Here is a 15,200-nt window from a genome sequence, read left to right on the forward strand (position 1 = left end):
CTGAACTGAACTACCTGCAGTTGGTTGTTTTTCTGGCAAGACACTGACTGATGCACAACTTCTCCTTGTCTGAAAGAAACAAATCGCATCCCATCATTTATCAGCATTCTCCAGAAGGGCTGGTGAAGCAAACCCAAATGCTCTCGGCTATGCTCTCTTTGCTTTTCTCCCTGGAGCTCTCCCTGTCCGGGCCCCCACACCACCTCCCATCTACACTTTGAGAACTGTCACCTCTACTGCATCCTGATTGACACTCAGTGCTGTATTCCACTCCCATGTGTGCAACTCCCCTGTCTCCGCTCCCACAGCAGCCAGCCTCCACCTGGCACGCGTGTCCCCTCTCTCTACTGGGAGCCCCGGGAGGTTGAGAAGCAGTGTTTACCCTTGACTCCTTGCATGGCTGGCACTGAGGAGGTGCTTACAGAATGTTTCACAGCACCAAGTGTCACCTGCCACAGAAGCTGATGGGTTGATGGGATGAGCTGCTCTGCCAAGCCCTAGTTCGGGAAGAACCCAGGTGGGATCCTCTTTCCAAACTATTTTTCCAGAAGTTAACTGATGAGAGTAGCCAAGTGTTTGCAGAATAAGATCAGGGAAGAGGATCTGGGACATAGAGACCACAGGAAGACCGGCTGAGGTGCCAACTAGCTTTAATGAGCCCAAGCACCTTTCCCCTACACCCTGTCCTCCCCTCCCCACTCAGTGACCCCTCCTCCAGTTCTGGACAGGTCCAGCCTGCCCAAGCCTCTGGGGCTGTTCAGCTGGAGGTGTTAATTCTTCTGTCCCCTCAGCCGTTCCAGCCGCCTCCGAAGGTCCGGGGGCACCTTGGCCCCAGCTGCCAGCAGCTCTCGAAGTCTCTGTTTGGGAGTCTTGGTGAGGCGGAAATTGCAGGGCACAGGGCCCTCTTCAAAGGTGACCCGGCAGCTCCGTGTCACTGTGTGGTAGCCCTCCGCGCTGGCGGTCACCATGTAGTCCCCTGGGGTCAGCAGGCGCCAATAATCCCCGCCCCATGCTGAGAGAAGTGAAGGGCAAGATCAGCGTCCAGTGGCCTGCAGCTTTTGACCTGGTTAACGCCTCCCACACTGCCCCTATCCCCTCCCCCACGCACCCACCTGTTGTTACATCATGGTTAATCCCATCTACAGAAATGACGGCATCAGCAATCCCAAGCTCTGTGTCTTTGTCCCTCACAACTCCAGCAATGCCCATGCGCACCTGTGCAGGAAAAGGTTATCAAAATCCCTTTGCTTCCGCGACCAGTTTATTTTCTGGCTCTGTATCCTACAAATTTGATAGAGGTGCTGCATCTACTCTGTTCCTAGGTGACAATACTCTGGTGGAAGTATCTCCTGACTGATAAATGGCATCTGGACCAAGACAAATATAAACGCCTGGCAGGAGGGCGTATCTTTGGGCTTTCCCCGAGTTCACTGATTCTCGTTATGGGCTTGTCTTTTAGAATCTTTGGAAACTATACTTACGGAGTTGTTCCAAGGGACATGAGTTCCTGCGGAAAGTGAAGAGTCTATGCCAGGGTACTTCCTGCACTTGCATAATCAGTCTTTTCTGAGAACAGCTCTGGGTCTGCTCCATGGACACTGCCTGGAGTGCAGTCAGGTCCACTCCCACTCTCCAACAATGTCTGACACCACCCTGCTGGCAAACTCTGCTTCCTATCCTGTATCCCTCCAAGGCAGTCTGATGCCAAGTGAGTGTGACCCATGGCACTGGTGAGTCAGAATGGCTCAGCCTGACCTCAGGAGACCTCCCTGTTGGGAGATGTGTCCAACACGGAGAACAGACCAGTCAGCAGTGACTCGGGCAGGTGGAGAGTGGGGGAAATTCAGATCCAACCTGTTCCAGGTAGGTGAGAAGGGCATCTTTGTTGTTCTCCCACTCCTGGGGCAGCTCGTTCTCATGAGGGAATTTGTCACAGGACAGCTCCACAGTGACCTCAAAGCAGTTGGTGTGTAGGTAGCTGAAGTCATTCATGCCTAGGGGTACCACAGACACTGGAGCCTAAGCAGGCGCGACGGGAGCCCTGCCCTCCCAGCGCCCTCCTCTGGGAGACACTTCCTGGTGACAACTAACACTGGCGCTGTATGTGAGAGCAGACTGTCTCATTGGGGCAGGGTGATGGGGATGGGGCTAGAGCTTCCCTGATGGCTCAGCTGGTAAAGAATCTGCCTGCAATGCAGGAGACCCAGGTTTGATTACCAGGTCAGGAAGATCCCCTGGAGAAGGGAATGGCAACCCACTCCAGTATTCTTGCCTGGAGAATTTCAAGGACGGAGGAGCCTGGCGGGCTACGGTCCATGGGTTGCAGAGTCAGACACGACTAAGTGACTAACACTTTTTTTTTCACTTTTATGGGAATGGGATAACCCCACCCTCGGGCACATACTCCCAGGAACTGTGTGCCAGTCAGCCCCGTTGATGATGCTGCCGTACAGGGAGAAGTCCTGGCTGTGGCAGGGTCGTCGATCTGGGTCCTGCATGGCCCGATTAGTGCCCGCATAGACAGTGCTGAGCCAGCGAAACACAGCCTCATCCGGGGTGGGCGTGAGTTCACGGGCAGCCCACGGAGTCCGAGTCATGTCGAAGGGGTAGGATACCACGAGCTCACCCCCGTGGAGGTTGGCACTTAGCACAAAAGGGATCCGCTGCATCCACTTGATCACTGCCCATGTTTCAGGAGCCACCTGGACAAGGGCAGGTCAGGGGAGTGGGAGACAGAGACAAAGGCCCCCGGGGTGGTCCAGAATACTCACAGTGGCATTGGGCAGAGTGTAGTAAGTGGGCAGTGGCAGGTGATGGTTGGGGACAGTGTCAGGTACCAGCCCTTCATCTTCTGCTTCCCACAGTGGTGTGTTGAGATCAGCAAAATTATGGTTAAGATCAATGCCCTGATGGTTCCAGCGGCCCTCTGCCCAGCCCACCAGCTCTGAGCCCTGCCGGGGAGGAAGTCTGTTCAAGCGAAGCAGGCTCCAGGCACCATGGCAGAAGGAGCAGGCTGGCCCTCAGGCCAAGTGGCCTACCCGGCGGAAGGCAGTCTCGTAGCCATCAGGATTCATGGAGGGCAGCAGGTGAATGCGCGTCTCGGTGAGCAGCCGGGTCACCCTCGGGTCCCCTCTCAGGAACTCATGACACAGGAACTGCATTAGAAGCAGGAGCAACTCCCGCCCCAAGGCCTCATTCCCATGCATGCCGGCCACATAGCGCACCTCAGGCTCTCCTGGGAACAAACAGGGGCTTGCAGCTGGCTCACGCATCTGCCCCTCCCTGCTGCTGTGCCCACCTCTCCCACCCCACGTGCCAGTACCCAGCTCATGCTCCCCGGGCTGGTCCGACATTTCCATCACATACAGCTTCAAGCCCTGGTGGCTCTTCCCGATGCTGTAGATGCGGGTGATGTTGGGGCACTGTTCGTTCACTTGCTTCATCAGCTGGGGGGTGAATGTAGCATGGTGAGGGGTATGGGAGGAGCAGACCCAGGGCTCAGACCACACGAGGCCATGGAAGGACTTCAAAAGTTTGCGAGGGCCCATACGATGGGTACACCATGGCACAGTACAGGAGGGGGCAGCAGCCATGGAAGGAACGGTCAGAATAAGAGAAGCACCAAAGCAAGGGAAATCGTGGAAGTTTAGGGGTCAAAAGGAGGGTGAGATGGAGGGGGACATGAGAGCAATCATAGCAAGTTATGCCCTGATGGGCAGGAGACCTGAGATGAGCAGATCCTTCCTCCTGGGTCATAGGGGTTACCTTCCTCATGGCTTTATAATCATGATGCCGGAAGTCTAGTGAGTCGGAGGATCCCAGCATGGGAACCTCAGGGAATAGACCATTGGGATCTGGTAGAGGATGAATTCACAGTAAATGGTGAGTTCCCAGGGGAGGGTGTGCCCTGCCCATCTAACCCTTGTCTTTCTCCCCACCTGAGACCGGGCAGGCCAGGATCTCTGCCCGGAGGCAAGAGGCACCTCCCTGGAGCCAGGTCTGGGGCAGCAGGCGAATGAAACGGGCCACCTGGGGCTCAGGCAGGAGATTTAGCACTGGTGTCTCTGGATCTGAATTGGCAGGAAATACCTGAGGGCATCAAGTCCTTTGTAAGGGCCGCTTGAACCCTAGCAGCCTGGCTCAGGGCCCAGGAAGATGCTCAGGCCTGTGAGCTCAATGAAAAACCCACCCTAGTGGGCTCAGCTAGACACTTGCTCGCTGTGTCAAACACAGATCGCTGCCCACATCCTTTGCCAACAGGCAGCCCTAGGCAGCCATACTTTCCAGTTTAGTCACAGCTCATTAGACCAATATGGCCATGTGACTCAGGAACAGGCAATCCTGAAGCTGGCCAGGATCCCACACTGTAGCCTGAGGAGATGAGAAGTGATGCAAGGAACCCCATCGCCAGAAGGGGTGTTCCAGCAGGAAGCTGTGGCATGAGGAAGTATTTGGGAAGGATGCGGGCATGGTCCAAAGCAACCTGGCTCCTGAGGCTGTCTGCCGGGTGCCACCCATCCTTTCTCCTGGGATGCCCAAGTGGGCACCTGTGTCCTGTCCTCAGAGGAGTCCAAGCCCAGCCCAGCACCCTACAGTGGGCCAGGAGCCCAACTCCCAGCACAGAGGGCCCCAGCCACCATGGGACTTCTCACCGCATCCATCCCGCTGCTGCGATTCTTACTCCCCCACCAGGTCCGACTGTCATTGCTGAACTGGACTTTGTATGAAGTGACCCAGTCATATCTGGCAGGAAAGGTGGGCAGAGATCATGGGTGGCCCCCGAGCCTCCCACACCAGTCCTCCTGAGTCTGCCCATAACTTCCCTGGCCTGGAGCTGTCCTGCCTCACCTCCAGATGGAGTTCCTGCCCTGTGTGATAATGCCCGAGAAGCGGGTGGGGTGCCTAGCATCCACCTGAAGCCATGGCTCGGCATCCTGCTGCTCGGCACACCAGGCCCCATCAAAAAGATCACCATCTTCCAGGCCTGACTGTGGGCACAGGACGCAGCAATCAGAACCGGGTAGGCCTTAAGGGAAGGTGGGAAGGGCAGGGAAGAAGGTCCTAGGGGTTGCCTTGCTGACCTGGATGTTGAGCCGTCCTCTGTGTGGTCCAAGACCAAAGGATTGGCTACTAGATGCATCGAGCTGGTTATCTGAAACTCGCAGGGACTCTAGGCCCAAAGGGGGACAGTCTGGGACAGGGACAAAGCAGTAAGTTGGGAAAAGAGAAACAGTGGTCAGGGCAAGTGGAAAGCTGAACCCACACTTGCCCGTGTGGCCAAGAGCTACATTAGTTCATGTCCCAGAGACTGCAAGTCTGGGCAAGGCCCTTGGAGTGGTGGTACCTGGTTCTTGCTTCTCAGAGAGGTCAAGGGTCCCTGAAGGGCTGGTGGTCACTGAAGGCCTGGCAGTCACTGGGGGTGTGGGGCGAGTTAGCTTCTTTCGCTTCTTCATGACGATCTTTTTCTTCTTGATGACTCGAATCCGGACATGCTGTTCTGAAGTCCCTGGAGACCAAAGAGGCAGAAGCAGGGAAGGAAAGGATGGCAGGAAACCTCAAATGGAGAGGTCTACCACCCTAAGAAAACCTACAAGTTCACAGGAGGCCCCACCACACGTATCCAAGGACCTTAGCATGGACTTTAAGGCCCTCAGTCTGACCCCAACCTACTGTTCCAGCCACTTCCTTGATTCCTTCTCCCCTCTGATGTGACATTGCCACTAGGAACTACTTGCTTGCTCCAAAGAGCTGAAGTTGGTTCTTTAACTCCTTCTTTGCCTGGCTGTCCCCTTCCCTATCATATATCCACCACCTTTGACTTTATTTTCGAATTCCCGTTCTTTATTCACATCTCAGTCCAGATGCACTTCAGGGAGCCTTCCTTAGCTCCAGGCTCAGTCTCATGCCCCAAAGCCTCTGTGCCACTTCCATCACTGTGCTGAGAGGTCCTGTCCTCAAACCCATGTCTGTCCAGGTGTTCAGGCTTTCCAGAGTTGGACCCCTGCCCTGCCTGCCCTTCAGTATAAAGCATTCATTGCACAGGCCAGATGCCACTGGTTCCCCACTGAGATCCACAGCTGTCCCCCCTCCCCCCAACACACACACTGTACATAACTGTCAGGGATTGGTACCTTTGCACACACTGTTTCCCTCTTGGCTGCCCTCCTCTTCAGCTCTTCCTAATTCAGAGCTACCTTTCAGAACCAGTTCCACCTGCCTCTCCCAAGAAGCCCTCCGAGGTTGCCAATCCCCGTGCCTTCCTCCTCTCTATTGCCACATCTGAGAAGCTGGGAAGTCCGGCAGCCTTCCCAGTCCCCACCCCAGGCAGAGCCGCGTCCCTCCAGGGCACCTGGCAGAGAGCGCTTCCTCCCTTCCTCTGTTCTTTTCCTTTCAGCCGCTGGCTCAAGCCCACACAGTCTTGCTCTGCACCCTCCTCGGTGTCTTTGCACCTCTCTCTACCCTCCTCCTGGCTCTAGCCTCAGTTTCCCCATCCGAGAAACAGGAAGGTTTGGGGCTGGAAGAGGCAGCATCCCACTGGCTCCTGTCCCAGGACTGCTGACTTGGTCTGGCCGGGAACTAGGGCTGCTGAGTCAGCAGCCATTGTACCGCGCAGGGAGTGTGTGCGCGTGGGGCAGGGTCGCCACCCAGGCGCTAGGCAGAGTGCGGCGTGTGTGGCGTGTGTGAGGTGTGTGCGCGCGTGCTGGGGAGGGGTCGCCACATGGGGGTCGGAAGAGTGGGACAACCGATTAGCGGGAGAAGCGGGCATTGGGTAGGACGGAAGCTCACCGTTCTCCTTCCCCGCGGACGGCTGTGCCGGGCTGCTATGGGGGGTCGGGACCGGGACCTTGGTGGTCGCGGGCGACGCCAGGCCCAGCACGGAGGTGCTGGGCGCCCCTAAACCCACATCGACGGCAGGCGCGAAGGTGGCCAAGGCGAGCAGGAGACCCCACATGGCGGGGTCCAAGGCGCGGACGCACTGGGCTCGCGGTGGCCGGTGGGTTCGCCTCTTCCTGCTGGGGCTCTGGAGCCCCCCGCCCCTTCCTGCCGCCGCTGCACGCCCGCCCACAGCCCGCTCGCTGGCCTCGGACCCCGGGAGCCGAGGGGTTGGGAAGGGAGGGGAAGGGAAGGAGGGAAGGGAGGAGGAAGGGGAGGGCCCAGGCCGGCCGCCCCGGGTCTCCGCACCCACCGACTCTGCCCTCATCTCCGCTCCCCCCCGCATACCCCCTCGAGCTCACCCGCCTCGCTCGGGCTCTGCCCTTTACCGTCGGCAAAGGCCCCAGGCACCCTGGATTCCACTCAGTCCTGTGAGCCCGTCCCACAGTGGGCACCTACTGTGTACCATGCCCGGCGCCGGGCACATTACCCGGGAGGGAAATCTGTCCAGAGCCAGAACCCCCTGCCAGGAAGGTTGGGACGGAAAGAGGCTGAGGGGAAACTGAGGCGGAGGCAGGGTTACGGGGTGGGGGAGGGCTGGAATCTTTCTGAAGGACACCGAGGGGCCCCGCCAGAGGCTATGCTTCCCATCCCCCACCCCGGCGCCCGGCCTCTCTGCTCTTTTCGTTTCCCTAGCCTCCCCTCCTCCGGCTGCCACGTTCCGGGGTTACATAACCCGAGTAGAGAAGACCGAGTCGATACCCGGCGGGCTGAGGCCCGGGGAAGGGGGGAGGGAGAGACTTGATGCGCATCCTGCCCTGCCCCACCCCAAGCTTTTCTGGGAGCCCGCAGCCCTGGGTCTCTGTCTTCGGGACCACCTCGGATTCCGGGATTCCAGAGCGTAGGACCCTCCCCATGCCTCTGCGAGGCCCCCTTTGGCTCCCCATTCCAGGGTCGCCTCCCCAGCGGGAAGGAATTCGTTCTCTGTGCGCCTCTGGCCGGTGTTTTACCATTGCAAGGATCCTGCCAGGGATACACTGCCATCCCCAAGTAAGATGCAGTGCCCAGAGGTGACCGGGAAAACTCTAGAGTGTGGTAGGATATGGGGGGTGGGGGGATGTTGTGGGGAGGGGCTTGAGCAAATGTTTTCTGCAAGATCACTACCCATATGAACAATTTGAATTACCTCATCGGCGTGTCAGCACCCATCTTGCCAGATCTCTCCAAAGAAATATGCGCTCCCGGAACTGAGACCCACCCTCAGTAACAACCCCCAGTCTCATAGATACAAGTCCCGGAGCTCCTGGAGGTTTGTGGTCCACCCTATGCACTCTGGGTAGAGAACTTCCGAAAGGGAGCAACGGGGACAGGGCCCCCATGGGTCCTGCTCCCGCCTTAGAGCACCCGGCCTGGATGCCACTGCTGAGTACCAGGCACCAGAGGAGGATTTAGTAAAACTCAAGGAAGGCGTGCCAAACCTGAGGGTCCCAAAATGCCCTGGCCAAGTCAGCGGCAGAAAGACAGTACTGCGGCCCCAGGCCTCGCAGAGGTGGGAGGCCAGGAGAGACTCCGGTGGAGCTAGAAGCAGGTCTGTGCAGGTCTTGAGGCCTTCTCCACCTCTGGCCAAAGCCCAATCTGGCCCCTTCCCGGCTCTGCTCCACCCTCATCCAAGTTTCACAGAGGGGTGCGAGGGGGTCGAGGCTGAAACTGGGAGGGCAGGTCAGCCTCCTAAGGCTCCCACAGCCTCCAAGCCCTTCCCACACAGCAGCCAAATCCTAGTGAGCTCACCTTCCAGCGGTTCCTGAAAGGGTTCTTCCCCAACCACACCATTCTCAGCTCATTTCCCTGTGTTTTCCCCCAGCTCATATCTCTGCAGCCACACAGGCATCCTAGCTGTTTGTGGAAGGCACAAGACCCATCCAGCTTCAGGGCCTTTGCACTGGATCACCACGTTTGTATCCTTCACCCAACATTCAGATGGCTTTTCTTTTTATTTTTGGTTGCTCTGAGTCTTTATTGCTGTACAAGGGCTTTCTCTAGTTGCAGCAGAAGGGGGCTACTTTTCATTGCAATGCTGGGACTTCTCACTTTGGTGGCTTCTCTTATTGCAGAGCACAGACTCTAGGCACTCGGGGCTCAGTAGTTTCTGCTCCACGGCTCCCAGTAGCTGTGGTGCACAAGTTTAGCTGCTCCTAGCATGTGGAATCTTCCCAGACCAGGGATCAAATCCCAGTCTCCTGCATTAGCAGGCAAATTCTTCACCACTGAGCCACCAGAGAAGCCCCCAGATGGCTTTTCAATGTCACTCTCTTCCCTGACCATTCTGACAAAAGTAACCTCCATCCTTCACATGTAAACAGCAGTCTGGAGTCCCATCTGGGAAAAGGTCTGGGCAGTGGGTCCACTCCATGAGTGAGACTTAAAATTGCAGTTTCGGTGGTTCCCACTTATAATCCTGGGCTGCAAACTGTGTTGGCGCACAAAAATGCAGTTCTGGTTTTACTTTAACATTTTTACCAAGCCATTTATCTTGTGAGTCCTGGGATTTTGTTAAACCCTAGGTGCACTTAGCCAGGCCTCCAGCTCTCAGAAATTCCAAGACCCGTTCCTTTTCTTACCTAATGTACTGCCTGACTAGCTGTCGGTTGCGGGCTAGTCACGGGCTAGCACGGAATCCTGGCAGTGTCCAGGCAGGTTAGAAGCAGGTCAGAGGCCTGCTCTCCTGCTTCTGAATCCTGAACAAGACTTCCTCCATTTTAATTTCCCTAACAGTTGTCCTTAGGATTGTTTAGGCTGAAGAGCATAGAAATATAACACAAGCAGTCTTGCTAATTCTATAGGTCAAATAACAATTCCAAAGGGTCAAAAGAAACAAGATAAAGATACAAGCAAGAAGTTAAACTGCAGAAAACCATTTCTGAGCGGTAGAGAATGTAGTAAAGAAAAAGTCCCACCATGAATGAGAAATATATTTTTGTACATTAACTCCTATATCTGTTAACTTATCGGCAGTAATACTTAGCTTGGTGCAAAACTAATTGCAGTTTCAGACCATGAATTTCAAATTCATTATAACTAGGCTCAAACACATTTTTAATAATCAAAATAGGAACCATTACAATCAATACATGTTTGCCAATGAGAAATGTTTGTTTATCCCTGTAGCATAAAAATCCATGCTTCAGGATTTGATGAACTCTTGAAAAGCATTTTCTGCATCCTGCTGGTTGTGGAAGGGTTTTTCCTGCAAAAGGTTGTTGAAATGCTTGAAGAAGTAGTAGTCAGTTGGTGAGATGTAGGTGAACTTGGTGAATAAGGCAAAACTTTGTAGCCCAATTCATTCAACTTTTGGAGCATTGGTTGTGCAACATGCGGTCAGGCTCTGTTGTGGATAAGAATTGGACCCTTTCTGTTGACCAATGCTAGCTTCAGGCATTGCAATGTTTTTGGTGCAACTCATCAATTTGCTGAGCGTACTTCTCCGATCTATTGGTTTTGCCAGGATTCAGAAAACTGTAGTGGATCAGATGGGCAGCAGACCACCGAACAGTGACCATGACCTTTTTTTGGTGACACTTTGGCTTTGGGAAGTGCTTTGAAGCTTCTTCTCGGTCCAGCCACTGAGTTGGTCATTGCCAGTTGTTGTATAGAATCCACTTTTCATCACATGTCACAATTTGATTGAGAAATGGTTCATTATTGTTGCATAGAATAAAAAAAAACAACACTTCAAAATGACATTTTTTAAAAATTTTTGGTCAGCTCATGAGGCACCCACTTATGGAGCTTTTTCACCTTTTCAACTTGTTTCAAATGCCAAATGACCTTAGAATGTTTGTCGTTGAGTTCTTTGGCAACTTCTGTAGTTGTAAGAGGATCAGCTTTGATGATTGCTCTAACTTGGTTGTTGTCAGTTTCCAATGGCTGGCCACTACACTCCTCATCTTCAAGGATCTCGTCTCCTTTGCAAAACTTCTTGAACCACCTCTGCACTGTATGTTTGTTAGTTCCTGGGCCAAATGCACTGTTGATGTTGCAAGTTGTCTCTGCTGCTTTACAACCCATTTTGAACTCAAATAAGAAAATCACTTGAATTTGCTTTTTGTCTAACATCATTTCCATAGTCTAAAATAAATATAAAATAATGGGCGGAGGAGCCTGGTAGGCTGCAGTCCATGGGGTCACTAATTCACTTTCACTTTTCACTTTCATGCATTGGAGAAGGAAATGGCAACCCACTCCAGTGTTCTTGCCTGGAGACTCCCAGGGATTGGGGAGCCTGGTGGGCTGCTGTCTATGGGGTCGCACAGAGTCAGACACAACTGAAGCGACTTAGCAGCAGCAGCAGTAAGTCATTAGCAAAAAAATATAAAGTGGGGAATGCACATTAAAATGATGTAAAACATAACCACATTTAATTAAGAATGTATTCCAATATCAAACAGCAAATTTCAACAATGTAAAATTGCAATTACTTTTGCACCAAGTGACACCTTCTATCAAGGTACAATTACATTTTTCTATGAAATTTTGTAATACTTTGGTTCCTTGCAAAATTTTAAGCAGGGGTTCTAAGGAGAAGCTAGTATTAGAAACAGACAAAGTAGGAAATAGCATTAGAGTCAATAACACCTGAGTTTTCATGGAGGGGGGAGTAATAGGTAGTCCCCTTCCAGTATAAATCATCAACATGTGTTAGGAATCCAGAGAAAGGGGTTCCTAACTGATACATAGAGGTAGTGTTTTTACATAATCAGTCACAATACATGCTAATTGAGGGGCTCTTTCAAAAAACATATTGTAGGTTTTAGGGAAAACAGTCCATTCACAATAGCTGATGAAGTTCTTCAATAAGCAGGGTTCCCCAAATTCGAGAAGTTGGTCCACATAGCAGTCCCTTGTCAGCCTTGTCACAACTTATCGGTAAGTGGTTGTGACTATTAAAGTAACACATGAAATTGGCACATAATGCTTGTGTTCAAGGCTTGAGCTATTTCTTTACCAGTGCTGTGTAATCTAGCAGACAGATAAATCTTGTCCATAGAGAGGCAAAGTTAAGAAAGAACAGGCCTTATTTACTGGGCAGGCAAAGTTATCCTGAGTTCAGGTCTGGCTTAGGTTTCTCCAACTGAAGATTCCCCAGTCGATTTCTTCATATTTTTCTTTTAATTGTAACATATCCTTGAAGATTGAGGAGTGAATGACAATCCACATTACAGTCAGGCTTCTAAGAATAATCTATTCATGAGAATAACAGTGGGTTAATGGCACATATTTCCATCTTTCCTGTTCGGGGATCATCACTAATATAGAATGACCCTTCCTCTGTGCAATCACATCAGCAGGTGTGGGAGGACCTCTAGGCTGCTTCACCAAGACTTTAGCTCCAATTGCATTTATTTCATTTGTGGGTCTAAACTCTCCATCACTTCTAACTGTTAATAAAGTGGGAGGTTCTCCTTTTTGTACTTTGCCAATTACACATGAAAGGTCTTCCCTGGTGGTCCATCAGTAAAGAATCCACCTGAAATACAGGAGATGCAGTTCGATCGCTGAGTCCCGAGGATCCCCTGGAGGAGGAAATGGCAACCCACTGCATTATTCTCGCCTGGGAAATCCCATGGACGGAGGAGCCTGGCGGGCTACAGTCCATGAGGTCCCCAAAGAGTCAGACACAACTTAGCGATGAAACAACAACAATTACACATGGAAGAATCAGCAACTGGGCAATTTGATCATGTAGATTAATAAATAGATCATCCTTTCCCCTTTTTGTAGATTACTTGGATTTCTTCTTGGTAGTCTGAGTCTATCATTCCCCCACGGACGCAGATCCCTTTTAACGCTAACCTGGAGTGTTCTATGATTAATCCAAAGTGTCCAGGAGGCCTTTTAATTCCAATGCCAGTTGAAATAACGCATATTAATCTTTTAGTAAGTCTGTGTTCAGATATAGAGTATAAACCCAGTCTGGCACCTCAGGAGTAGCTCAGAAAGGAACTAATACTCCTGGGCCAATTTCCCAATACTCAGTTTTTTTTGGATGGAAGTCTATTTTATACATCTGTAACGTGGAATAGTGATTCTCATCAAAGGAGTTTCTGATTCTCCTGGATGTTTATTATTTAAAATATTGAGGGAAATATTCAAGCTAGTCCTCCAATATTTATAATAGCCCTCTCCAAGTTTAATTAATTGCTGTTTAACCAAACCATTCATTCTTTAAATCAAACCAGCTGCTTGAGGATAATAAGTAATATGAAAGATCCATTATATGTTATGTTCCTGTGAAAGCTCTTGTATTAATTTACCTTTAAAATATGACCCATTGTCACTCTAAATTTGAAGTAGAATACCATAATATAAATTATCTCCAATGTTTTAATAGTATCAGTCTGATTGGCTTTGCTGAAGGGAATGATGACTAAACATCCAGAATAGGTGTCCACAGCAGTACACGCATATTGGCATCCTTTATCTCGAATTAATGGGCCAATATAATCAATTTTCCATATTTGCCCAGGCTTCTTGTCAAGTGCCAATTGTCCTTCGACAAACTGTGTCAAGTGTCTATGCTTGATATGTTGACAAACTGGACATTGTGAAATAACAGAGTTAATGAGATCCATAGTTAAGGAAGTACCTGTATCCTGAGCCCACCTGTATGTTGCTTTTTCTCCCAGATGGCCACATTTTCTAGTGTGCCCACAAAGTCAAACCTTTTAAGTCACTGGAGTCTGGATCAACTTCTACTGCTTGGATTCGGGTTTGTTCCTCTGTAATAGTTATACCATCGTTCCGTAGAATTTGGACACTGTGAGCATCTACATGAAAGACTGAAACATTAGTAGTTTGAACAATTTCCCAAATGTCAAACCATAATTCCTTTCCCCATAGCTCTTTGGAGTGGATTTGCCAGCTATTCCTTACCCTTGTGCATGTGTGCTAAGTTGCTTCAGTTGTGTCTAACTCTTTGTGACCCCATGTACTGTAGCCCACTGGGCTCCTCTGTCCATGGGATTCTTCAGACAAGAATACTGGAGTGGGTTGCTGAGCCCTCCTCCAGGGGATCTTCCCAACCCAAGGATTGAACCCACGTCTCTTACTTCTCCTGCATTGGCAGTGGGGTTCTTTACCACCTAGGAAGCCCCATTTTTTACCTATAGGGAAAGCCAAGTGGCCAATCCATTGATTGACCAAGAATCTGTGGACATATAGCACTCATTCCCTTGCTTTAATACCTGATAAACCGCATATAACTCAGCAAATTGGCTACCTTTACCTTCGTCGGTAGTTGTCAGTGATTTAGTAGTGACGGGATTATGTGCCACCACTTTCCAATAGTGAATGGATCCTATGTATTTGGCTGATCCATCAGTGAAACATGCATGCTGTTTTTCTAGTGCAGTTAAAGAGTCAAAAGTTTGTGTTATCGTTTAGTTGCTAAGTCATGTCTGACTCTTTTGCGACACCATAGACTGTAGCCAGCCAGGCTCCTCTGTCCGTGGGATTTCCCAGACAAGAATACTGGAGTGGGTTGCCATTTCCTTCTCCAGGGGATCTTCCCCACCCAGATACTGAACCTGCACCTCCTGCATTGCAGGCAGATTCTTTTCTGCTGAGCCACTAGTGAAGAGTCCAAGGGCTTTCTCCATTTTACAGGCAACTCAGTTATCTCAGGCCTAACTATAGCTTTTAATAGGAATTTTTGGAAATCTTTAGTAGGAACTTCAGAAATCTTTTCATTTAAGGCAGCAACTTCATGTGGCCCAGGTTTGGCTTGGTCCTGAATATACCATTTCCATTTCATTATGCTGGATTCCTGAGCTTGCCTAATCCTGTGGGTCTTGGGTGAACTTTGTACCTATAACATGACTGGCACTTGAGGTCTTAATATTACAATATGATTCATAGTCAATTATTCCATATCAATCAAAGCCCAATAACAGGCCAATAACTGTTTTTCAAAGGTAGTGTTATTTCTCCCAGCCTCTGGAAATTTCCTACTTCAGAAGCCCAAAGGCACTCTTTTGTCTTGCTGTTTTTGCAATAAGCTTCAATTAGCATATAGTTCATTGATATATACATGTAATTTTATGTCCCTTTATCGTAGCTCATGGAGTATCTGATAATAAAACTAGAATTTAATATTCAGTGTAACATAAAATTTGTGTGTGTGTGAGAGAGAAAGAGGGTATTAACCCTGTAGCCAGGGGAAGCTTTATCCCATCAAATAAAAAATGAGTTTTGTCAGGGAATCGGAAAAAACCAAGAGGCTATCTTGGATTTCCATAGCTACAACTGTTTGATTTATAGCTATTGTTTAC

At 50.7% G+C, this 15,200-nt stretch overlaps 1 protein-coding gene across 2 annotated transcripts; it reads right to left on the reverse strand.

Moving 5' to 3' along the window:
• Window positions 1-633: 633 nt before the first annotated feature.
• CPXM1 (carboxypeptidase X, M14 family member 1) lies at window positions 634-8,725 on the reverse strand. 2 transcript variants are annotated; one of them, XM_086333123.1, is made up of 14 exons: window positions 6,787-8,725; window positions 5,345-5,506; window positions 5,082-5,191; window positions 4,849-4,988; window positions 4,653-4,743; window positions 3,939-4,089; window positions 3,766-3,854; window positions 3,323-3,446; window positions 3,039-3,235; window positions 2,772-2,951; window positions 2,405-2,702; window positions 1,855-1,994; window positions 1,113-1,215; window positions 634-1,012 (listed from the first exon to the last, which is right to left on the reverse strand). In XM_086333123.1, exons 1-14 carry the CDS (start codon window positions 7,217-7,219, stop codon window positions 771-773), a joined length of 2,460 nt encoding a protein of 819 aa, XP_086189249.1. In that variant the 5' UTR covers window positions 7,220-8,725; the 3' UTR covers window positions 634-770. The 2 variants fall into 2 exon arrangements, with proteins under 2 accessions (XP_086189249.1, XP_086189250.1); XM_086333124.1 differs by lacking the exon at window positions 6,787-8,725 and adding an exon at window positions 6,132-6,607.
• Window positions 8,726-15,200: the final 6,475 nt, after the last annotated feature.

This window comes from Bos grunniens, chromosome 13 (assembly GCF_055505025.1).
Source record: "Bos grunniens cultivar Pamir isolate PY7600 chromosome 13, Bosgru_T2T1.0, whole genome shotgun sequence".
Taxonomy (NCBI): Eukaryota; Metazoa; Chordata; class Mammalia; order Artiodactyla; family Bovidae; genus Bos; species Bos grunniens.

Bases quoted from the DNA above. Each gene is read 5' to 3' on its own strand.
- CPXM1 (XM_086333123.1), bottom strand. From the start codon at position 7,219: ATGCGGGGGGGAGCGGAGATGAGGGCAGAGTCGGTGGGTGCGGAGACC. The intron at 5,192-5,344 runs GTACCACCACTC...TCCCTGTCCCAG, and splicing joins CTCTGAGAAGCAAGAACCAG to ACTGTCCCCCTTTGGGCCTA. The intron at 1,995-2,404 runs GTATGTGCCCGA...TGGTACCCCTAG, and splicing joins CTGGCACACAGTTCCTGGGA to GCATGAATGACTTCAGCTAC.